At 32.8% G+C, this 26,817-nt stretch overlaps 1 protein-coding gene across 3 annotated transcripts in view; it reads right to left on the reverse strand.

The window, feature by feature from the left end:
* The window catches only part of GRID2 (glutamate ionotropic receptor delta type subunit 2), a 1,471,756-nt gene that overhangs the window by 1,148,330 nt on the left and 296,609 nt on the right, over nt 1-26,817 (reverse strand). For all 3 annotated transcript variants that reach the window (XM_038582129.1, XM_038582130.1, XM_038582128.1), the window contains exon 2: nt 16,707-16,862. In XM_038582129.1, the coding sequence (XP_038438057.1) occupies nt 16,707-16,862 (156 nt within the window). The remainder of the gene's footprint in view (nt 1-16,706; nt 16,863-26,817) is intronic.

Consider the following 26,817-nt stretch of genomic DNA (forward strand, 5'->3'; position numbering starts at 1 on the left):
CCAAGACTGAGAGTTCATAAATAAACCCTTATTTTTATGGTCAATTGTTTCAACAAAGATGCCAAGGCTATGAAATGGGGGAAACAATGATTTTTCCATGAAATAGTGCTAGGCAAATTGTATACTCGCATGCCTCAAATATTAACACAAATTGCTCCCAAATCTAAATATAAAAGCTCAGTATGTAAAAATTTTGAGAATAGAAAAGAAAACAAATTACACTGACTTTAGATTATTCAGAGAGGGGATGCCTGGGTGGCTCAGTGGTTGAGCGTCTGCCTTCTGGCCCAGGGTGTGATTCTGGAGACCTGGGACCGAGTCCCATGTCGGGCTCCCTGCATGGAGCCTGCTTCTCCCTCTGCCTGTGTCTCTGCTTCTCTCTTTCTCTCTGTGTCTCTCATAGTAAATAAATAAAATATTAAAAAAAGATTATTCAGAGAGATCTTCGATATAGTTAGTGCCAAAAGCGAGTTACTTAGAAGAAAAAAACTGATAAACTGGACTTCAACAAATAAAAATTTGCACTTCGAAAGGTACCTTTAAGAAAAATGGATAAGAAAGACTTGGAGAAGAAACTGCAAATCATTTAGCTGATAAAAATAATTTCTCAAGAATATGCAAAGAATATTTAAAGTTTAATAGGAAGTTGAAAATGTAATTTAAAGTATACATAAGATTTCAACAAATACTTCATTAAAGAAAAGATAGATGATAGATGATAGATAGATAGATAGATAGATAGATAGATATAGATATAGATAGATGATAGATAGCCAATAAGCACAGGAAAAGATACTTAATAGCACTAATAATTAGAAAAATATAAATTAAAACCTTAATTAGATACCACAACATGTGTTTCACAAAATTGACCAGTGAAGAAACTGAAACCCTCATACACAGCTACTGGGAATATAAAACTGAATAATCATTTTGGAAAACAGTCATGCAGTTACTTAAGAAGTTCAACATTATTTTACCATATGACTGAACAATTCCTTTACTTCACTAGGTATCTATCTAAGAAAAGTGTTTTGAATTGAATGTTCCTGTCCCCCCAAAATCTGAATTTTGAATCCCTAAACACCTCCATGTGGCTGCATTTTGGGACAGGACCTCTATTGAAGCAACTGAGGTTAAATGAGGTCATAAGGGTGGCGCCCTGATAGAAAAGGATGTGTCTTTGTAAGAAAGGATACCAGAGATTTGCTGCACACAAAGAAATCATGTGAGCATACAGTGAGAAGGCAGTTATCTGCAACCCAAGGGAAGTTTTCAACAGACACCAACTGTACTGGCACTTTCAACTTGGTGCCGAGAACTGTGAGAAAATTCATTTCTGTTCATTAAGCCAACTAGTCTTGGTAAATTGTTATGGCAGCCTGAGCAGACCAAGACACAAAATGAAAATTAGAACTCCATATAATAACTTTTACATAAATAGCCATCGCAGCACTTTTTTAAGTAATAGTATAAAAGTGGAAACAATCCAACATTTGTGAAATTGTGAATGGAAAAACAAAATGTGACATCTCTATGATGGAATACCATTCATCATTAGAAGAAACACATTCTTACTACATAGTACAACTTGGATAAACATAATAATTTCACTCAAAGTGAAAGATGTCAGACACACAAGACTACATACTTTCTAATGTCATGTATATGAAATGCCAAAAAAAGGTAAGTCTTTAGAAACAAATTTGTGGTTGGGAGTGCTGTGGGAATAGGATTTGATTGATTGCAAATGGGCATGAGGAATTTTATTGGTGATAGAAATATTCTAAAGTTAGATTTTCATGATGGTTACACAATTCTGTAAATTTACTACTAATAATTGAATTGTACATTTAAAATAGATAGATTTTATGGTCTGTAAAATTATACCTGAAAATAGCTGTTGGAGGAGGAAGAGAAGGAGCAACAGTGGCGGCAGCAGCAGAGCAATAAAAAGGAAAACCACCACCCCTGTGGTGGGAAAACATAGAAGTGGAGTATCTGGGTCTGCAACACTGGAAATCCTCATTAGGCTAGTAGGTGCAGTGGGAGATCTGTTTCATTTAGTGAGAAGTTTAGAGAGGCCTGTATAATTGTTACACTAATGTTTAACCTACTGGGACAATGACAACCCAAATAGGGTAGGCTCTAAAATAATAGAGGTGAGTTTCTCTCACACATAGTAGTCCTCCCAGAGCAGCTCTACTCTACAGGGGAGCCCAGTTACTTCCATTTTGCAGCTCTGAAACCTCTAGCGTATTGTCCTATCTGCACGGTCAAAGCTGGGTCAATATTCCAGGTCACTGAAAGTGGTGGGGAGTGTTAGTCGAGGACAAATAACTTATTTTTAAATTGGAAATGACTTTCAAATTGCCCATGTTTCCACTCACAATCCACTGGCCTTCTGCTAACTGTAAGGAAAACTGGGAAATACCATCCTCTCTGGGGAGGCGATGGACCCAGCTAAAACTGTGCTACTGTGGAAGAGAAGAATCTATTTTAAAAAATTTAATACAGTGAGTGAGAAGAGTTTATTCATATTATGATAACAGATAATAGCAATAATCCACAATAAATTGTTAATAGTGAAGAGAGAACGCTTAAGTAACTAGCAAGTACATTGACTCTTCTCAGTCTTGATGACAGGGTTTGTCCACACAATGAAAATATCAGACAGGCTGAATGTGTAGTGTGTAGAAAATGGTGCCTGAATATCAATGTTAGGGCTGAAATTCAAATAAAGGACTTTAATTTCAACAAATTTACAAAAATAATGCAGGGACTGAAGACATAATTGACTATGAGTACTGGCCAAAAAGTTAACAGATACTCACAAAGATAAAATACTTATGCAGTTAATGAAAAGTAGGTATTCATGTGTCCTCAGATGATAGAAGAATTCCAGTTACTAATACTATTACCAGAATTTGTTACACACTCGGCTTTCTCCAGATAGTGACATCTCTTGTTCCCTTTTATCTTTCCAGTGCCTGCTCAAAAGTCTTCTCAGAGAGCTCTTTTCCTGACCATTCTACTTCAGCATTTCTATACCACTAATGCTGCTTCATTTTTTAAAATCTTCATACCAACTCTTCAATCTCAAGTTGTCTATATTATTTGGTTGTTCCCTCAACTGGAATATGCATTCCAAGAAAGTAGGATATTTGTGTATTTACTACTATACCATGAGTTCTTGGAATAATTCCTGGCTCATACTAGACATTCAGTAAATACTTGCTGAATTAATGGAGTAAACAGATTAGTAACAATGGCAAGGTTGCAACAAATCTGAGATGATGCTAAATTACCTCAAATGGACTGTTACATTTGGTACCAAATATTGGGGTCACATTGAACACGCAGGAAACAAACAGGTATCTCCAGCAGTAAGTGAAGAAGGAAAAGCAAGGTAGGAAACTAATACCAGTACTCCTCAAAGTTCTGTAACAACTTCATCTTTACTGAAAATTCAGGATTTTATAATTTATTGTACTTTATGTTATGATGTTTATATCCATGTTAATTTAATTTATGCCCATTACTTACTAAACATAAGATTTTTTTATTTTTATTTATTTATTTATTTTTAAACATAAGATTCTTAAAGCTAGAAACCACACTGATGAATCTTGGTATCTCTTTCAATACTTAGTTTAGTTTTTTGAAAATTATAAGCTCCCAATGTCTACTTAGATGAAAGAATAAATGAATCAATAATTAACAAACAATGAATAGATTGTTTGCACAGATTTGCACAGATTCCAGAGGACTTTTTCATTCAGATAAACAAGCTTCATTGGCCACTTTTTAATAATCAAATCAATAAAAACTTAATTTAAAATATTAACTATCTCACTTAAAGGGAAAAAGATCATAATCATAAACTCTGCATATAAAAACTCTGTCCAACTCACTTAGGAAACAATGTTTTCATGTAAGTGCACAGTGCCATGACACAGAGTTATTGCACCCAATGTTAAATGCATAGTAACAATCCTTTGAGGGTACTAGTTAATACATACACATAACACTTTTTATATTACAAAACTTTGGTGCTCATATCTTTCTTTAATGTGAAAAGCAATTACTCTTCTGTAGATGTGAAATAATTATTCTTAAAATACCACTTGCTCTTAAACACAGTGAGGTTTTGTACCTCTGAAGAAGTATCTTTGAGCTCAAATCATTTTCAGTACTTTTGCTGTATTTTAAAAGAAATTCTAAGATGTTGCAATATGAAGCCTAATGTCTTTATTAATGTCCTTATTAATGTTTAAATTTTACTTGATGAGCAATGATTTTCTCTACGTTGAATCCACTTTTCTACCACTGGTTTCGGAAAGAGGTGACCTTGAAACTGGGAACAGGATAATGACCCTGACAGAAAAGTTAACATTGTTGTCCTTTTGGCCTGATGTTTTCATTTCCAGTGCACTCCTCACGCCACCCCATGTACATTTTTCACAGTCACAAAGACATATTTTTGAACAGTCTGTTTCTTTGATTAGATCTTTTTCTCTTTTCAGGGCAGAAAACATAGCTTACTAGTTTTCTCTTTTATTTCTTTTTTACCTTCTCCCCCAACTCACCATCCCTGGTTGTAAACAATCTTATTATCTACTGAACTTGCTATTTTGCATGAAACTACTACCTGGTAATTATGCTATCTATACACATATATTTAATCTTCGTTAGTAGCTTAAAGCTCCTTGAAAAAGCAGAATGCTCTTAAGTCACCTCTATGTTCTTTACACTACTAGTGTAATTCTACTACACTACCATGTATTGGGATGCTGAGTAATGTTAGATGGATGAGGGAATCAAAGATCTTATAATGCCAGTCATACTTTTCTGGACCTTCCTACTTTTCCTTCAGTTCTGCTGCTTGCTATTTGACCACTTACTCTCCATTAGTATCTATTAAACCATGAGTCTGGAAAACAGAAAAGATAACATGCAAAACAGTGTTTTTAGAACTTGTTAGCTTCCCCTTATTACTCTTTATAAGTTACTAGATAACAAAAAACCTTGGCCATGCAATTTGTCTAACAATAAAGTAGGTTTTGTTTTGTTTTGTTCTGTGTTTCCCTAGCATCTTAATGAGGAGTCTAGATTTCAAGAAAAGGAATGAATAGAATAAAAGAAAGATACAGGGAAAAATTTCTCTGTAGAAAATGGAACAAGATATTCAAGAATTTGTAAACAAATGGTTCATCAACAGCCTTAATCATAGTTGACGATGTTCAGAGACATTTTAGTATATATAACTGGAACATTAGTTAATAAAGATGGTTCCATTTGCCATATCATTTTAAGTTAAAATAATAATATTTACTTAAAGAGTGGTCACTCAACTATGCTGTGGAGTAACTATTTGGGTATCAGTCCTGTTTCTGTTCAAACCTAGTGCTTTTCTGCAGGGATATTGCCACTGAACATCCTTAACATCAAATCAGCCTTTTTTGCACTGTTAAAATACCTATTAGGACATTAAGATTTCAGCTCATAAAAGACAGAAATTAAAGGTCTGTGTGAGGAGTTTTAAGTTTTATAATACGATGTATAGCATTAAGTCTGAGTAATACATTCCAACAGGTCATAGCACTTCCTGACTGGACTGGCCAAATCATCAAATCATTAAGAATGAGCTAAGATTAGCGCTTCCACACAGTAGTATAGTATAGTATAGTATAGTATAGTATAGTATAGTATAGTATAGTAGTTAACAGTGATAGCAGTTAAAATCCCAGTAGAAAAAAAAAAAAAGGCCATTTGAAATAAGATAATTTGAGAAGACTTTATTTTTTGAAAAGGTGAATGACACAGGTGTGGGTATAGTATAGCAGGAACATGAAGGCTAGTCCAAGAGTTCAAAGCTTGTAGCAGTGAGTGGTAACCAGTACAGGTCCAAAGGGTAGATAGGAGAGGAATCTGTAGGTTTCTGAATGAGAATGAGAGTGATGTAGAGCAGACTGCCTTCAGAAAAGAAGGACTTTTGTGTAAGGTTCACAGCCAACCCAAGGTAACCTTACACAGGAAATAGTATATAAATACCTTGACCTCATTCTCCCTCCCACTGAGAGCATACCTGAAACTTCCAAATGGAAAACTTCAACAGAAATCAGAATGTTCTAGACACTATTCTAAAGGTTTCAGGTATGACAAGTTACCTAACCTAGGTGCAACTCAGTTTCCTCATTGGCAAATGCTAATAAGAATAGTAACTATAGTTTATAAGGCAGTAGAAAGATTAGGGGATTAGTTCATGGGATATAGTAAGGAAATGTTACTTGTCAGTAGTGGACTTTTCAAAGGAAGCTCTTTTGTCAGAATGTAAAACAACTATAAAAGCCATAAAATAGGAGGCGCGGGGCTGGCCCCCCTTCCCCCCCCTTCCCTCCCTTCCCTCCCCTCCCCTATAAAAAAAAAAAAAGCCATAAAATAATTCTTCCCAAGTTTTAGATTACATATATCTCTACATTACTCTGTATTACAAGACCAGGAAAACTGAGTAAAATTCTTTCTTCCTTTGTTTTGTTTCATTTAATTTAATTTCTTTTTCTTTAGAATAACATTTACATGAAAGGCCTAAATGTTGCTTCAACTATATTCAAAATTAGAGTTACAGAAATGTGAATTTCAAATCCAAGAAAGATCCAGGAATGACATCTCCATACCCAGATGTCAGTGAATCTTCAGGATATACCAGTCTTCCCTTGGGAACATACTTCATTTCTGAAGGGAAAAACTAAAGCATATTTGGGTAAAAAAAAAAAAAAACAAAACTCATGAGTAGCAGTGTTACTCAGCAAATAAGGACTTTGATGATGAAAATAAACATTTGTAAAGCAACAGATTAAAAACTTGAGAATTCAAAAATAATCTCATCCCTCAAATACAGAAAGCCAATGCTTCCAAATGGTTTTCCCATATGCAATTGCCAGAAATTTCCTCTTTGCATTGCTGGCTACTCTGAAGCCTTAAATCTTAACTTAAATGTTACTTTTTTGTGTCTTCTATAATCAAAAATAAACTCCTGGTTTTAAATCACACACACAGAAACACACACTCCATCTGTTATTTTCTATCATATTATTATTTATTTTCTTTTATATGACTCTTTTCCACTAAAAAAATAAGTTATTTTCTTGTTTGGCTCTTTTTGTATATCTTCTTATTAGATTATAAATTCCTTGGGTGGCTCAGTTAAATTTGTCTCATTCATTTATATAAACTCCTAATGGTTAGTGCACAGTCAGTATATTAAAGTATCTTATACATAAGTGAACAATTATGATTTTAAATTTTGAAAGAATAATGAATTGTTCTTGGTAATTCATAGTCTTCTGACAGTTGGTCAACCCTTCTCTTATTTAAACTTTAACCAATTTCCAAAGAAAGTAAGTATCAACTGGTGATCTCTCTGTGCCCTCATGGAATTCTGGCCTGAGATCAAATCTTCCCTGTTCCATTTTAACAAACATTGTACACTAAAATTAAAAATAAAAAAATAAATTGTTCCATTGAAAGGCATGAATCAATACCGAAAGAATACCAAAAAAAAGTGTCTGATAAAATTAGTATACATAGTGTATATGTTATACATACACGGCATATATATACATATGGTATATAATGTATATGTTTAATATACACATGTGTATGGATGTATGTGTAGGTGGGTAAATATATATATATATATATATATATATATATATGGTAGGTTAATATGGAGATAAATCTCCTTTAAATGGGGCAAAATACTGAGAAATTCAAAACTGAATAAAAGATGAAATCTTTATTTACAAATAATAAAAGTTATTAACAAGTCAATGTAACAGAATGAAAACAGGATTTGGAAGAAGGTAGAATGAAGCTGATATGTCAGTTTCTTATTCTTTGACCAGTAAGAATGTTTCTCTTTTTAAAATCCCCTAGTTACTTTCTATTACCTCAGTTCTCTACATCTTGCTCAGTTTTAATAACATGAATAAGGACTCAGGACTATCCCAAAGTATTATTTATCTTTCAGAAGTATTAATTCAAAAGTAAAGTACAAAGATTATTATTGAATATTTGAAGTCATTCTATTCAAAAACAGTCTGTATAATAGTATTATTTCTGACTTTGTTTTATATAACTTTTCCCCCACAAAATAATATATTTTAAGAAACATTTATTTTCCTCTTTGGAATATATTTCTCATTTATAATAGACATGTTAAGTCTTTTCTATATTTTCTATATTTTAAAATATATCTTTTGGAATGAGCGTAGCCAATCTTACCATCATATTGTATTAGTCTACCAAAGAACAAAAAGCAAATATGTCTTGAAATGATGCATGAATTCCTGAGAAATAACATGGTATCATGTATTATTGAAGAAGAATAGTACTGAGAAGTCAAGAAACCAATAACAAAGTTTCTAGAGTAAATATTTGCCCATCATAGTTGAAATGAAAATGTGCAGAACATAAAAAGACAACCTTTTATACAATCATTTCTGAAATAAACTCAAAATACTAGAGATGATGCATCTCTTAAAGCATGAAGTTTTCCTTGAATTTATGTCTATATCTGACCTCCACATATATTGCTCATCTACAACATTATGCCTCCCTACAACTGAATCCCATTTAGTTATGACTCAGTGCCTTATTTACTTCTCTGATTGTATTAGGCCCACACAAATCACCAGAAAGCTTTAATTTGGTCTCCACAGGCTTTCTTTACTTCTCAGAAATGGTAACAAGGTATTTTAAATCCTCCCAACCTTAAGTACACATGTTGCAACATCACTACTATTTGCCAAATGAACCACACTACAGATATAATTCTCATCTTCCTCTGCTGACTAGCAGAACTAGCCCAGGAGAAAGAAAAAAAAGCAGAAGCATTTAATTTCTATATTTTTACAACCCCAGCATTCAGGATCTTGATGGGGAAACACTCATTGGAGGGGATGGGGGGCGGTGGGGAAAAGGTGCTGACAAGGCAGATGACAAGGCTACTCAGTTCAGTGGTATCCATGGGAAACACCAATACATATGGTAAAGGGTGTTTGAAAAGGTAAGGTCTGGTCAGGGAGCAATAGAAATTTACTGATGGACACATAAAATAGTACTAAATCATCCACTCCACTATTATTGGCATGTATTTATATTAGTAGAGAAACCTGCATCCCGTAATGACAACCCCACAAAATCATCATATAATACTCACATAATCCTAGCGATCCTAATGAAATATGTATTTAGCCCAATTCTACATATGAAGAAACTGAAGCTCAGAGATATTAGGTGTGCCTAAGATCCCAAAGATGATAAAAGATGGAGCAGAATTCATACAAAGACAGAATTATTTAATTCCATGACCCATGAATATAATTTCCATGTTTTTCCCCAAGCAGAATAAATGGCATCAAATTTAAGAAATATAAAACTAAATGAAATGTAGATATGCTGAGTGTATACAGCACAATACTGAGACTTGAAGATTAAAATAATTTGAATAAGGAGTTTAAAAAGAGTACTATAGTGGGAGGGTAAAAGGAAGAGGAGAACATACAGGTCAGGACCTAATACATGTAATAAAGGTCAACCTAACCATGGAAAACTGCAGGGCAGCCAGTGGCGAGCACAGCGTTATGCTGAGTAATAGCTCAAGTCTGAATGCTTACAGGCACCCAAAAAGTACTTGTTGATTCATTCTCTTCCTTTCCCAGAAAATGCAATTTCCTAGTGTACATTGGCTTTGTGCGTGTTCCTTTCAAAAAGAGTGTTTCAGTGATAATTCTTTTGAAAATTACAAGGCAATTCAACAAAATATTGCATGAATAGTAAAAGACCACACATAGTACAATTCCCATAAACCTCACACAACACTTGCCAAGGACATGAAAAAAAAATAGGTGTTAAATATTAAAATAATTTAAAAATCAGGTCACTTTTTGTTCTAGATTAAAGCATGTAGACTATTTCATTTGAAACACTGATATCAATAATACTGGTAATGGTTTAAAAATTCTGAATATAGTAAAGTCATCTTTAATGTGAACTTAAACTATTTTTATGACTATACAATGGACTCATAACAACTACAGGATGTAGGTAAGCGTGGTTTTTAATCTAATAAACCATATATTCAGAGTTACTTTAAGACATATAGGTGATTTTTTTACCAAGTCAGTATCGTAAAAGACCGATTAAAGACTGAATTATGCTGCCATAAGCATGCTGAAAAGGCTGAAAGAGAAGAAAGTGGTCTGCTATTACTGTGTGAAAAATATTTGGTAGGGAGAAAGAACACTTAGCCAACAACAAAAAAATAAATCTTTACTTCTGTTAAACACAGCCTTTATAGAAAGCTGCTAAAGATTCTTCTAAATAAAACAAGATCCAGAGCACCACATGTAGCTAAAATATATTTTTTATGAGGTAACTTACACAAGAGTGCACAACTGTAGATATGGAGGTAAAAGACTTCAAAGTAAAAAGGCTATAAAATTATGATACAGATTTTCAATCTATCCGCAGTAGATCTGTTACCTTAAGAGCATAATGTTGAATGAGATAAGGGAAAGGCTTACCAATATAAGACACAAGAATAAATCACAGAAAATAAAGATCAAGCCATAAATTTGTATCTTCATTAAGTTAAAAAATAATGGATTTCCTTAAGAAAGATATTCCTTCGATTTTCTGAAAAGTAAATATTTTTAAAAAGTTATAATGTCTTGTTCCTTTTTACGATTAACATAATTAAAAACCCAAGTTACAGGTAGAAGGCATAATGACTGTTCATGCTTTAAAAGTTCACAGCCCTCCCTAAGTACATTTTTAAAGCTTCCCACAGTCCTAATGCTGCATCCTGTATTTCCTTTAAAATCTCCTGTCAGGTCTGTCCCAATCCTGGAACAGTACTAGGCATTTTAAGAGTACTTGGATAGATTGATTGGACTGAGTACTCTTGAAATTAGATTCTAAGCATATTCTATTTTAATTCTTCTTGATGGGCAATTCTTCAATGAAAAGGGTTACTGTGAGATGCTTAAAATAATGCATGCTGGTATTGTTCCTAACAGATATAGAATTCAGATGCTTAGTATCACACTGATGGTTAGTACTAAAGATGACAAACTAGGAAGATTCTGATTCCAGATCTTTTTAGCCAGTCCTTAGAATGTGGCAGGTAGAAAGGAAAGGTGACCCAAGACTCGGGAGTGGATCACTAAATATCCCAGACTTGTGGAGGGAAACTGATGGTCCAGAGAGCTAATGAATGGACATCCAATATCCCTCTTGATGTGTGGATGTCTGGAGATGGCCAGTAAGCTGCAGCATCTCTTCTTTCCACCCCTTTGCATAAATGTCTGGGGATCAGTTATACTGAGTACTCGGCCTAGAGACTGTGATTCAAAGCATAACACTTGTTTTGATATGGGAAGGAAAGATGGGATGAAAAAATGAATTAAAAAATGACCAAAAGAGCAGAATTGTGCCACATTACGTTCAGATTTTATTTCTTGGCCTGTTGGATCCAATCAATCCTCAAGTTCAATTTATTGACAGGCAATTCAGAAAATAAGCTGGAATTGAAGCTATCAAAATTGGTCCAAAAAACACAGGCTGATGAAGCATACACACTGCAGCCCTATCCTAGGAAAGCTGCAGAATACTATCTAAACATTTCCAAATTAGCAGATTTTTTATCACAATGAATATGTCTTATTAAAACTGAGAGAAATATAAATTATGTGACTATGCCTTGGAATAAAGCATCAAACAGAGCAGCCACATAAATCATCTTTTACATTTACACATTCTTTGAACAAGACTATTCAGATTTAGCCTATGGCACCAGAAATATTCATAGCAAATATTCATAGCAAATGGTGATGTATTTTGGAGAAGTACATTTCCCTAGTTATACTTTCTTACATACTTTTTTGGCTCCACTGATTTCCTGTTACCCCTTTACACACATGATACAAAACATGTGTCATTTATATATAACTAGAAGGAAATAAGACTAATTCCACAAACCATAAATAAAAGAAGCCACATTGTTTTATACTGAATTTTACTTTGAAGATATATGAGGCAAATTTGACTAAAATTATCACCGTATTAAAGTAAGATGTTTATTTTTTACAAAAGACTTTTTGAGAACAATTAATATTCATGTTGGATATACAAAGGAGTAATTTGAAGGTGGACCAGGCTGAAACTTTAGATGATGAACAATGTTAACCATTACTGCTTTTTATTTTAAAAACAGCATTTATAACTATTTTATTTAAAATGGTTTGTGATAAAACATAAATAAGAATAATTAAGATAGGTGCCCTTTTTTCTTTCAAATAGAATTATTTGTGATGCTACAGTATAATTCTGCCCTTAAACTCTTATCACTATGTACATTTCATTTTTAGGAGTTTTCTTTTTTTTTTAGGAGTTTTCTAATAAGAGAAAATATTTTAAAAGGTTTTAACTGAATCTTGCCATTCAATACCAATAGATGCTGTTTTATAGCCTGCCTGATATATCCAATGATTGTAAGAGTCATGAATTCTTATTTCTGCATACAACTTCCTATGTGAACATTTTTACAAATGTTATCCCTTTGTTTTCCCCTAACCTTATTTTTTTATAAATCCTCACCTTTCACAGACCACAGTGGTGTTAGTCTCAACTAGGAGCCAACAATATCAACAATTGTTATTGCTTTCAGTAGAGAAAATCAGTGTATTTCACACCACACATTTATGCATCTATGTTTTAGCCAGTTTATAGATGACACACAGACAACAATCTATAAGGGAGGAGTAAGGAAACTAACCAAGCAAAAGCTGTATTGATCATGTCACCTGAATCTGCAAAAGGCCCTTTCTAGATTGTGGTGATTATGATTTCTTTACGTTGCAATGAATAGTTATATGAGATAGCAGAACCAAGGACAGGTATCATATATCCTATTAATTTATTTTGAAGTAGGCCACAGAAAAACCATGAGACAATTTCATCGAGTTCAGTCATCGCTAAAGAAAAACTAAGTAATTATCATTTCTATAATCAGAGTCATGAAACAATTCATCTATAGAGATGAAACTACTTAAAAATGCATCGTGTTTGAGTTTTTCATTATTCATAGATGAGAAAACCAAGGATGAAAGAACAAGAGTAATTTATGTTATCAACTAGGATTGATCAACTAGATTGGACAATTTTTACTATTCCATGCTATCTAAAACCCATGAACATTAATAGTACCTATCAAAACATAAATCTACTACAATTTTCTATTCTCCAGAGTACTTACTGAATTCCTAAAACAAATTGCGTGTTCTCTCTCATGTACATATGGTTAGCAGATATACAAAAATACTAAGCCAGTGGTATGAAGGGTTTGGTTTAGTTCTTTCTCTTGCTATACACTCGCACCATGTGGGAGAATTACTTAACCACACTGCTCTCAATTACTTCATCTATTTGGAAAAACATTCACCTAAGGTTAATATAATTTTCCACCGGTATATTTTTCAAGGTTTTCAAAACTAATCCATATGATTTTATTTTCCTTTTGTATATCTTTAGCCCAGCTACCAAAATAGTCTACATACTGCCTGCCCAAAAAGTGACAAAAATAATTATACCAAGTTAAGGAATGAAAAATTCTTTGCCCCTAATTAACATTCCACAACTCAGAGGACAAAAGATAAATAATAGTTTAATTCCAGATTACTTTTCTAAAAACAGGAATTTACTTACTATATTTCATTTACCTAATAGTGCTGAGATTAATGTTAAAGGATAATGAGAAAGATAATCGATATAATCATTGATCTCCAGAGAAAGGAGTATCAATCCTGTGTTATAACCAAGATATCTTCATCTAGAAACTCATTGTAAAAGTAATTATTAAATATTCATTATTAAAAATAATTATTACAATGCAAAACTTACTGTAACCAAAGCTACAAAGGAGGATTTTAATAGCACCAATATTCTAACCCTATTTAAGTGTTAATAAGTTGTTTATCTTTAAATCCTTCTCTCATTAAATGCTGATAGTAGAAAGATAAAGCAAACAAAAATATTAAATTTGTAAAAATAAAAGTCATTTCCTAAATGTGGCTGGCTAGAAGAAATTCTAATAATAAATTGAGGATTTCAGATTATTAGTTTTCTTCTTTATTATTACCAAATACCTATATCCTTGATGATGCTGCTTGTTCAAGGATCAGATTTTCAAATTCAAACAAATAAAAAAAAAAAAAACTCAAAACCATGAATTTTTTAGAAGTTCAACAGGAGTGCTAATGTGTAAAAAATCAATAATAACTATCATTGAATCTTTGCCCTTCTTTAGAATGTAAAAAAGAAGCTGATTTAAGACTGTGTGTTATAGATTTTAATGGTATTGCAGCAAAGACAGGATCATAGAAAAACTGGCCATTCTCGATGGCACAACTGAGGGTTTTTTTTCTCCTAAGTTACTTTCTCAAAACATTTAATGAAATACCCCTGAATTATTTATTCTTTTTCAGGTGAATATTTTACCCTTTTTTCCCAAACCAATCAATTACAGAAAGAGCTCTAGAAAGTATTATTTTTATTTCTAAAATTAGCCAAGATCTTTCTTCATATTGAATGTGGAAACAAAGTAGTTCCAGTGCATCCTAGAACTTATTTCAGGTTCATTACCTAGAGCAGACCATCAAAATAACTGGTCTAGAACATCCTGTTAGTATCAGAAACCATCAAGCATACTGTCAAGCTCTTTCTTCTTTCTTGACAAATATCTAGCGGTTTCTATCTCTGAAACTTAAAACTTATTTCCTCTCTTAATTTGCTTTATGCACCACAAATTCTTTCAAGTCACAGCAGTTCTTTTTGAGAGAGATTTTTGCTTCCAGAATTGAGCTGGCAGCAGAATGGCTACACAAAGCAATATGTGAACAGATTAATTGTGGTATTTTAAAAATTGTCTTCACTTTTCAAATCGTAGTCTCTAAAAGAGGCGTGAGGGAGGTATTTATTCAGACTTTGTAATTCCCTTCTATCCATTATGTTGTCTTCATTTATTTATTTCCAAACTTCTCAAATTGCAGTTTTAAAAGGAATGGATATTTTAGCATGTCTTCAAAGTTAATTTATAATTATTAATAGGTGATCAGAAGAAAAACACGAAAATAGATCTGTCCTTATTTTTTTCCTGCTCTCATTCCAGTCATTAAAATTAAGAGTCAAATGAATTATATTCTTTTACATTATTGGGCTTTCCTCAAATTCTACTTTATTATTTCACATTTTGCTTTATGAATTATAATATTAAATTAACATTTTTAAGTGTTTCAACAGAAAATTTACCAACACATACTTTTTGCAGATCCTATATTTCCATAACAATTTTATTTTAAAATAAAAATAACTAGATGTCTTTATTAAACTTTTTCATTAAACTTTTTAAATTGGCATATATTATCAAATATCAAGACTCTCTATCATAATAAGCATCATATTCTTTGCAAAAGTATCTCTTACTAAAACGCTTCTATTCATTTCAATAAAATAATACTTCTTCACTCAATCAAGTTATTAAGAAGGAAAATTCATTACATCGCATCATTCTACGTGTTCTTTTACTGACACAAGTAAATATAAATAAGTTCAACAGTAGCCAATGCTACTGGCCAAAAGCATATTCCAGTAAAGGTTTCCTGTATATCATGCAGATGCAACATTAGATGAAAGGCTTTTTCTTCTTTATATTTTCAAAAACATTTATATTTATTTTCCTTATCCTTTCAATATTTGTCTCTAAAACTTTCCTGCCAAACTTTAGTACTTTTAATATTTTGTCTGTCTTTTCTTCTGCCAAACCTGCTTTAATTTTTTTAATGAAACAAGTGCTTCATTTGACTAAACTTTGTATTGGTATCTTTAGTCTAAATACATTGTCACAATAAAACATAAACTAGATTAGCAGCAAATAATTTCATGAACAATGAGTGCTTTGCCAATCAAAAGGCTATTTCATTAGAATTAGAGCATCAAAAATAAAATTCTATTACTCGTAAATCTTTCAATCAAAACTTTCATTCATACAAATGACCATTCCAGTATAATAAAAATTATCTGTATTTGTATGATTTGTCCCTATGAAAAATGTAAATTCACTCAACTATACAGAGAGAATGGAGGCAAATGCTTTAATATTTGGCATACTGTAGAGAGTATAAAAATTACCCCAGTGCTAAATCTTTGATTTGCATGTAGTGCCTACAAGTTTTCTTTCCACCAATGCATTTGTCATGAATACACTGAAAATGCCATCATATGTTGTAAGGACACTCAAGGTGGCCATTATCTCAAAAAAGTCAAAGCTAAAAATTTAGATAGAAAGTCATAGTTTTAAGGAGTACTTAATGTACACTGCGGTCATAAAATATTATAAAGCTTTTCCTGGAAATACTATGTTCATTGTCACATATACTTCAATTAAAACAACTTTCCACACCCTGCCCCTTCAGAAGCAGAATTCAGGATTAACATCTACAAAAAGCATTGTTGAAGAAAAGCAATGCAGCAAAGATGCAAAAATGACGTCCATGTTGATGGCCTTTTACAAATCTAATTTTATCGCCATTTAAATTGAACCAAAACACAAACAAAATAAAAACTGAACTGCTGTTAGACCTTACCTTCTTGAACTGCTTGGAAAGGGTTGCTTCCATCAACAAATGTCACCGAAAATGTGATTTTTTCAGTTTGTAAAATCTCTTCATTCTGGTTGAGGTCACCAACTGCTGTGCGAAACACCTCATCATCCTTTTTGGCAGATTCATCAAAAATTGCTCCTAGAAAGAAGTGAGTGTTGCCATTAAACAATAACATAAACATCCTGTCATACTTTCTGGAAATATGCCAGAGACATATATATTTGAAAAATGTATACTTCCACTTAAAGCATGCACTTTATTTATTACTGAAACACACTGTACTGGAAGCAGTGTAATAGCTAAGCAGGAATGTAGTTACTTCTTCCAAATGGAAATGATGAATAGTACATCAAAGTGTTATTTCAGGAAAAGCTTTGAAAGACAATGTAAGTCCAAAAAGCTTTTGCAGAACAAAGTGGCTAATACTTTAGATGTTTCGTATCATGGTATCTTTAGGAGTTCATAGTTTGAAGAATATTTTTCTAAATAATAGGAGATAAAATCAGGAAACTTCTTGAGAGCCATTCACACAGTGTAAAGGAAATCAGACTTCTATTGTGATCTTAACTTATTTTTCATTTTTCTTTTTACTTCCTTTCTTTTTATTTTGAACAAGGGTTTAAGTATCTTTTATGGTAGCAAATTTAATAATATTTATAGAAAATTTAGACACATACAAGCCTTTGAGAGAGGTAATTTGGGAAATACTCCATGAAGAATTAACAAAAATCCTAGTGGATAATTATGGCCTGTACACTCACATACAATAATAATGATGATAAGAGTTGTAGCTAACTTCTATTTGAATGATTGCATGTCAGCAGGGTATTGGTTAAACACATTCTAGGAGTAAATTGATTTCAAATTCTGACCGCCGCTTGTTAAGCATAGGATCTTGAACATGGGATTCAAATTCTAAACCCTCAATTCATCATCTGTAAAATCTAATAATAGTATCTATCTGTAAGGGTTATTAACTGCATTAAGTAAGATTATCCATGTAAAATGTAAATAAATTTTGCTAACTGAATAGTAAATTTTCGATAAATCTTAGCGTTTTCTTATTTTTAAATGCTGTAATCCAAACAGTACTTAACATTTTCTAATAATCATTTTTCTATACTGCAGAATCTCATTCAATCCTTAAAATTATTATGTGATACACATACTACTATATATACATACAGTTATGAAAATTAAGTTTCAGTGCAAGGAATATTTCAAAGGAACAAGGGCCAGAGTCTTGACTCCAATGTCTGCTCTAAATCATTATAGGATAGTGCCTTTCAGAAATTCTACCCATAGGAAATAAAAGTATTTTATGAGGGCTTCATTGAAAATCTGGGAGATTCTTTCCCATATGGCCACATATGCTTTATTTGTGTTCATTCTGATTCTGCTAGTTCTAAGCAGGAACACATTTTTAAATTGTCTATTTTTAAAATATAAATACTGGGACAATGTACTTTTTGCCTTTTTGAGTGAACGAAATGAATTTCCTCTGGGTAAAAAAAGACATACATCCCAGGGTCAATAACACAATAAAGAAATGACTACACATACATATCCACATACGTATCTCCCTACACATAATATTGTTCTTGATTATAATATTCTTTGTAGTGTGTAAATACAAAAATAAAATTGTGTTTATTAAAATGTATTTTTTTCCATATGTAAATACAATACAGGTACTATGTACACACATATAGAAAGATAGACATAAGCTATATATACAGACACAAATATACATATGTTTATATCTATACTCATATGTATACATAGAAGCAGACATTTTATATGACACTTCTGCTGATTTTATGCATTTATGACTGAAGCCCAAAGCCTTCTAATGAAAGACAGATCATGATATTAAACATGCATTATTATAGTCAATACATGATAAAGCAAGGATGAACTTTGTCCATTTCTGACAAGTGTGGCAGGTTACTTTTGCCTCTTCATCTTAGGTGGCCTCAGGATGGGGAGACAATTATTAACTTTCACTAGAGAAGGCAGAGTGTCTAACAGGCTTTTTGTGTGAACCTAGCTTTCTTTTGTCTCTGCTCTTTTATAAATTTGTATGGATTTTACTAACTTTGAACAGCCTCTTCAAGCCCTTGCTTTCTATTTCCTAAGTATACTTTATCTGCTGAGGCTAAGAGCATGGGAAAGGACGAATAATTTTTTAAATTGATATATAAAGTATTCCTTAATTATATTATTATATATCTATTAGTCAGGATTTTTATTTTGTTTTATTTGTTTATTTGACAGAGAGAGAAAGAGAGAGAGTGCACAAGTAGGTGGACTGCCAGGCAAAGGCAGAGGGAGAGCAGGCTCCGCACTGAGGAGAGGGCCCGACTCAGGGCTTGATACCAAGACTTTGGGATCATGATCTGAGCTGAAGGCAGATGCTTAATTAACTGAGCCACCCAGGTGCCCAGTCAGGGTATTTTAATATTTTATTAATATAATCAAAATATAGGGCAGCCTGGGTGGCTCAGCGGTTTAGCGCCGCCTTCACTCCAGGGCGTGGAGACCCGGGATCAAGTCCCACGGCAGGCTCTCTACATGGAACCTGCTTCTCCCTCTGACTGTGTCTCTGCATCTCTCTCTCTCATGAATAAATAAAATAAAATCATATATATATATATGAAACCTATAGAAATGATAGCGACTTAGTCATTCCATGCTGAATTAGGATACACTGAAGGAAACACACAAAAGAAGCAGTTCATCTTTCTGCAAACAGCAGGAAGTACAGAGAAGAAACGTTTCATCTTACTGTACAGAGTATAACCAAACAACAAGAAATACTATTAACACTTCAGATCCAGTTACTTGTTTACTTTTTCCTTTACCTATAAAATTGCATCTTAGATTTGGCTTTTAACCAAAAGAGTATATGCAGCATTTTGTATTAAGCACAAGTATTTTGAAAACAGCTCAGTGAGATCCACAGGCAGAACCTCACAAAAATGGTTCTTTTCTTATTTCATGCACTTTCAGTAGCATAGGAATGCCATCTCCTTATCCTTTCTATCTATACACATATATTACCAGCCTAATCTGGTATCAAATATCTTAGATTTGCTTTTTCTGAAATTTATAAAGTTCCTCAAATGCAACATTCCTAACTATAGAGTTAACATGATGTCGCAGCATCTTGTTCTTTCTCAGCTATTTTTATGACCTTTATTTCTTTTTTAGTTTTTAGTTTAGTTTTTTTTTTTTAGTTTAATTTTACAACCTTGAGGAGAAATGCAGATTAAACTTATTGTGAGGATGAAATAATTCTTCCACCACTTAACACACACACACACACACAACGTGATCAGCAGATTATACACTACAATTCACACTGGTCAAAATGGAAGGAAGAATAACCAAGCACTAAAGCAGATAAGAAACACCTCCTAAATATTCCCATTATACCAATTTGTAATCAGTCATGTCCATTATAGGGACTGATGATCTGTTCCATCCATGAGGGGGGATAAAGGCTTTTCTTATCCTTATACAAAGAGAGTGACATACACAAGCCAGGTGCATACATGTTTTATTATGTTTTTAATTATTTTATTTATTTTTAGGGATGCCTGGGTGCCTCAGTGGTTGAGCACCTGCCTTTGGCTCAGGTCATGACCCCGGGGTCCTGGATCGCATCCCGCATCAGACTCCTCACAGGAAGCCTGCTTCTCCCTCTGCCTATGTTTCTGCCTCTCTCTGTGTGTCTCATGAATAAATAAATAAAATATTTTAAAAAGAGATTCTAAAAAAATTACTTAGAGAGAGAGAGAAAGAGAGAGAGAAAAAGCATGTAAGGGGGAGAGGCAGAGTGAAGAGAGATGGAATCCCAGGCAGACTTAGCATGAAGACCATCTTGGAGCTTGATCCAACAACCCTGAGATCATGACCTGAGCTGAAATTAATAGTTGGGCACTTAACCAACCGAGTCACCAATGCATCTCACATATATGTTTTTAAATACAAGCTACATCATGTTTACTTGTCTTCTTATATCTTAGAAAGTAAAGAATTACAGTTTATGGTAATGTTAAAACTACCCTGATGTCATCTTTTTTGCTTGTTGTGTAGAGTGTTCTGTACAAGTCAGTATTTTATACTATAAAATTATTTTACACAAATTAATATTTACAAATATGTTTGCTAAATCAAACATTATTAGAAGCAACTAACCTGATCAACTCCATAATTCTCAAAAACATTAGAAGGTTTAAGAAATTAAAGCTTAGAAGCTTTTTTACCATAATTCTCAAAAACATTAGAAGCTTTAAGAAATTAAGCTTAGAAGCATTTTTACCCTCAAGCCTTTATTCAGGGTATTGTCTCCATCATGGATGGATGGATGCTTGTCTCACTAGCATAGAAATTATAGCAACTATATAAAATATATAAAAGTATTTTTATACTTTCAGTGTATAACAGGGCACTGGATATATTAGATAGTCAAGAAATAGTAATTGATAAGTCTTTGTTTATGTTTGGTTGGACACAATATTATAAAACAGGATAACTAGATTCAAAGACAGGAGTAAAAAATTGAGTTACAACTAACTCTAAATTAAAATAAAAGTAGACTTTCTAATGTACTTGCCAGTGAATTTATTATCACAGGCATTATCATGACTCCAGAATACTCAAATTATTCAGCAAGGTATTAATCATGCACTTGTATTTTTAGTTTGAATATTTAATTTTTTTCTTATACATATAAGCGGCAAGTGGAGGAAACATTGTTCAGCTGGTAAGATAATGGAGGAAAATGTCTTCATCTCGCTCAGAGTTTTCCCTAAAAATATTGAGAAATGTTTTGATATATGTCTTGAAATTTTTCTACAGTTGGGATTCTTAGATCTGTATATCACATTTCATATAACTAATTACAAAAAAAAAAACTTTAAAATAAATAATTCTAAAAATTGAAAGCAGACACCTGGGTGGCTCAGCGGTTGAGTGTCTGCCTTTGGCTCAGGGCATGATCCCAGAATCCGGGATCAGGTCCCATATCGGGCTCCCTGCATGGAGCCTGCTTCTTCCTCCTGCCTCTGTCTCTGCCTCTCTCTCGGTGTCTCTCATGAATAAATAAATAAATAAATAAATAAATAAATAAATAAATAAATCTTTTTAAAAAAAGGAATAAACTTTTCAAAAGTGCCTATGAAATGACTCTTTATTTTTCTTTGAGGCAACAGAATATACTCTCTTGGCTTTGCCCTCTGTGCATGTTTTCCTCTTCTCTTTTTTCTTTCCCATACATCCATGCATCCAGCAAACCACCCCTCAAAATATCCTTCCCTCAACACAGATAATTAAAATCAAGCCTCTTTGTTTCTTAACAAATAATTTGCCGACAAGGCAGTTGAAATCTATTACATGTTGAATCAGAACATATTAAAGTTGACAATGGAACTGGGCAACTGGAGATTTCATAGACTTATAGCTGAAATAAATCTTAAAGGTGGTATACACAAACTCCATTTCTTCAGAAAATATAGTGAAAAGAGTTTAAGTGATTTGAACAAAATTACACAGCCAAAAGTTATAAGGAATGGAGAAGGAATTTAGGTTTGGTAGTTTCAAATTTGGAGCTATTTCTTCCAGATTATGCTTTCTTTTTCATTTCAAGCATTTACTTTAGGAAAAAACATACATACATATAATGTCAGATATATTTATGTATGTATATATATATTACATATATAATACACCATGTCATTCATCTATATATGTACTTATGTTTGTGTGTAAAAATATACACACTCAAAAACTAGCATTACCTCTGGTGATTAACATATCATATTCATTTACTATAAGCTATGAAGTACTGAAAATTAAAGAATCAAGCAAAACTTGAACATAAGACTATTTTCACATAAAATGAATTGCATTTGCCCTAGAGGCATTAACAATTTAACTTATGAGGTTAAATAAAGAAAAAAAGCAAAACCCTCTGCTTTGGGACAACTGAGTGGTCAGAGTAGGGATTATAGTTCTTTAGAGCTATTCAGATTTGTTAAATCATTGTATATATTCATTGTTTTAGATGCTACTATTCACAAGTAGGTGGTTTTTTTTATTTAAATAATGCACTCTGTATATACATTAGCTGTGTGTTGTACAAATATCCAAATTAAAAGATCTTTAAACTTTTTTGTTAAAATATATCATCTACTAATATAAAAATATATAATCTATTAATGATATACACACTATGTCAGTAAAAATTGTACATACACTTCAAATAGGCACAAAAGATATTATAAACACTTCAAAAATCAGATTTCCCCTGTATTTCACCCTCTACTTAAATTGCTCTCAGTTCAAGGAAGAAACAAGGTTAAACGTGTTCCATACTTTTAGACAGCAAGAAAAATGAACAGAATTGTAAGCAAATGAAATAAGCATTTTCTATACCATTTGGCATCTCTAATTGAGCATCTAGAATACTCTTTCAGTGGGATATTATTACAATTAAGATAGTATGTGTGTATGTATACATACATACACAGATAAACAACTATCTGTCCAGATAATATTAATTACATCGAGATATCTTCCACAAATTAATTCTGTATTACAAATGTTTTCCGAAGTCCCTTCTCATTCAACAGAAATATTACCAATATGTTCTGTGCTGATATCCTGACAGGCATGAAGTAGGGTTTTTAGAACTCTTTCTCCTTTCACCAAAAGATGTATTTTCCTCAGTTTACCTTATCTAATCCTTCACACTCTGACTAAAGAAGCAAATCAAAACAATAACTCTAAATATTGGAAAGGAAATGCTGGATATACACCAGATTCATGAACAATTAGAAAATATTACCTTGAATCAGAGACATTTTTAATCTGTTGTGTTTCTATCAAGTTCATAATAATTGAAATAATAATAGTGAAAGCAATTAACATGTGTGAGTAATAAGCACTGTACTAAGTGGTTAACTGGTATTATGTCATTCAGTTTTGATGAAAAACCTCTGATGAAAGATGAGGCTCAGATTAATTAACCTTTTGCAAATCCAAAGCTAGTAATGACTCATAGAATTCACAGCTCTCAGTTTCAAACCTTCCTTAAAAAACTGAGGGGGGACACTTGACGGGATGGGCACTGGGTGTTATTCTGTATGTTGGTAAATTGAACACCAATAAAAATTATTTTATTAAAAAAAATTGTGAGCTTAATATATGGCAATATACTCATTATTATAAATTTCTATATTATCAAATAATAGGAATATTTTTATTTTCTTGACTTTCACAATAAAAATTGTATTTGAATGTTAAAATTCTCAAATACTTTATAATTTTTTTGTTGGAGAAAGTTTTATTAACTAGGACTAGCTTATAAAAGTAAGGGACGGAGATCCCTGGGTGGCGCAGAGGTTTAGCACCTGCCTTTGGCCCAGGGCGCGATCCTGGAGACCTGGGATCGAGTCCCACGTTGGGCTTCCAGTGCATGGAGCCTGCTTCTCCCTCTGCCTGTGTCTCTGTCTCTCTCTGTCTCTCTCTCTTTCTGTGTGACTATCATAAAAAAAAAAAAAAAAAAAAAAAAAAAAAAAAACAAAGTAAGGGACGCCTAGGTGGCTCAGTGATTGAGCATCTGCCTTCAGCTCAGGGTGTGATCCCTAGTCTAGGATTGAGTCCCACATTGGGCTTCCTGCAGGGAGCTTACTTCTCCCTCTGTCTCTCTCTCTCTCTTCCTCACTCTCTGTGTGTCTCTCATGAATAAATAAATAAATAAAATATTCTAAAACATTTTTTAAAGTCTTCAAATAATATTTTTTGTGTAATTTTGTAGATGCAATATTTACCACAATGATTTATGCTATAGTATTTAAAGAGTAGTTTAGTTCAAGTATTTACACAATTTTTACTCAAATTTATGTTTAATTTTTCTTTTTCAATAGCCTCATATATATAATGAATTAATTTGAGGTAAATTTTTAAACACTAGATTAAATGACAATTTTTACAGTTACTTTTGAGGAATGTTAAGTGGACTCTGGTAACATATGCACTTCGATATGTTCTTAAATGCAGGGTTCGGAACGAATCTCTAGACTTTCATTTTTTAAGGAATTAGATTTTTTTTCATTTAAGGGACTAATGAATCTGATAGAATGACAATGCCAAAGTCATTTATATATTAAAGGCCTCTAATAATTTACTTGGGTATGTAATATTCAAATTGTGACCAGGTATAGAAACTAACAGGTTCATTATCTCTCAGTGTCTAAAGATTACTTAGCACTTTTTTCTGAGTCTGAAGTACATTACAATATTAACTTCCACTTTATCCACCATAATTATCTAGTTTATACGTAAGCATCATTCTTGTTTTAAAGATAGATAATCAGTTCAAAGAAGATAGTGCCAAGATCACAGAAGGAATTAGTTAGGGATATGGTGTGGAAAGATATAAAGACATAAAATTACATGCAAACCATTAAAATGATTATACATAAATACTTGAAAGTATATTATAATATTTTGAAAAAAATATATTGTAGATACCTTTATATTTTCATTTTTTCTCAAAATATTATCATAAAGTAACTTAAGATAAGAGCAAATCATAGACCAAAAATCCAAATTTTCAATGATTATCTCCTATGATTTCAGACAAAGGGATTTATGTTGGAATTTATGTAGTAACATTCCATCACAGTGTGAGATAAGTGAAATTCATGAAGGGGTTCTTCATTTGAAGACAGGCGTTTTACTCAGCCCAACTCCCCAATGACATTTGAATTCTTATTTCATTTGGAATTCTTGTAAAGTTATACAGAAACCCAAAGCACCTATGAACTGATATTTTCACTTGAATATCTGACTTTGCTCTATGTTTCCCAGATGTCTGTGGAGCAAAAGGAAATGTAGGCTGCTTAAGGAATCTGACTCATCCATGTGGAGGTAATAGGAAGCTAATATTAAACATAATCATTTTATGTTGGAATATAGATCATCCCTGGATAGATTATGCATTTTTATGTAAGTCTAGTGTTTGGGGAATAAATATTACACATCAGCTCTTCTAATAAGAATTGTTGGTAATTTTTAAAAGAACACTAAATATTGAGAAATTAATAATCTATATTTTTTCTTTATTAAAATAGCACTATTGGGGCACTTGGGTGGCACACTCAGTAGAACGACTCACTCTTGGTTTCAGCTTAGGTCATGATCTCATGGGTCATGGGATTGAGCCCCATATAAGACTTTATGCTAAGTGTCGAGTTTGCTTGAAGATTCTCTCCCTCTGCCCCTGCCCCAACTGGCATGTGCACACATGCTCTATCTCCAAAATATATAAATAAATATTTTTTTTTAAATATCACTATTTACAGAGAATTCTGGGAAGATGGTGGAATGGGAAGCACAAGGAATTTGTTTCCCTATCTAGACAATAATTGTATTGGTAGATTCTGTTTGATGTAACTATTTTGGAAGTCTGAAATATATTAAAGGATTACAAATTCCAAAGAAAGGCTTAGAGGATAAACTGTAGTAAATTTTGGTCAATTTCAGCCTTTAGGACAGTAACAACTAACCATCTTTAACCTCTTAGCCATTTGGTAGGCAGCTATAATTTTAAGCCTTTCTAGGAACACCTTGCATATACAGCTTATGGGAGCCAGGATAGGCAAAAAGAATTCTGCCCTCTAAACACAAGGGATCTGTGCTCTGGCTCAGATGGCTGACTGTTGCTTCTGATTTTGAGGTAGAAAAAGAGACAGGGAACCACTCTTGCGCATTCCCCTTCACTATTGCAAGCCCCTCCCTCTCTGGCTGAAGGGACTTCCAAAAGACTTAGAGTCACCACTCATATTTTCCCCCTTTATTCATTCTTTTTCTCCTTTGGGAGCCAAAATTACCAACCAGGACATTGAAAAGCAGCTATATATACAGGAAAATTGAAAATGTCAATGTACATGCCTAGAAAAAGACACAGGTCGGGACAAGAACTGAAAAGACCTTAAATTTACATTTCAGGCAGATCCTTGAAAGGGAGATGACCTATAATAATTAAAAACAAAACAGAAACAAAAAACAACAAGTTCTAAGA

This window comes from Canis lupus, chromosome 32, assembly GCF_011100685.1.
Source record: "Canis lupus familiaris isolate Mischka breed German Shepherd chromosome 32, alternate assembly UU_Cfam_GSD_1.0, whole genome shotgun sequence".
Taxonomy (NCBI): Eukaryota; Metazoa; Chordata; class Mammalia; order Carnivora; family Canidae; genus Canis; species Canis lupus.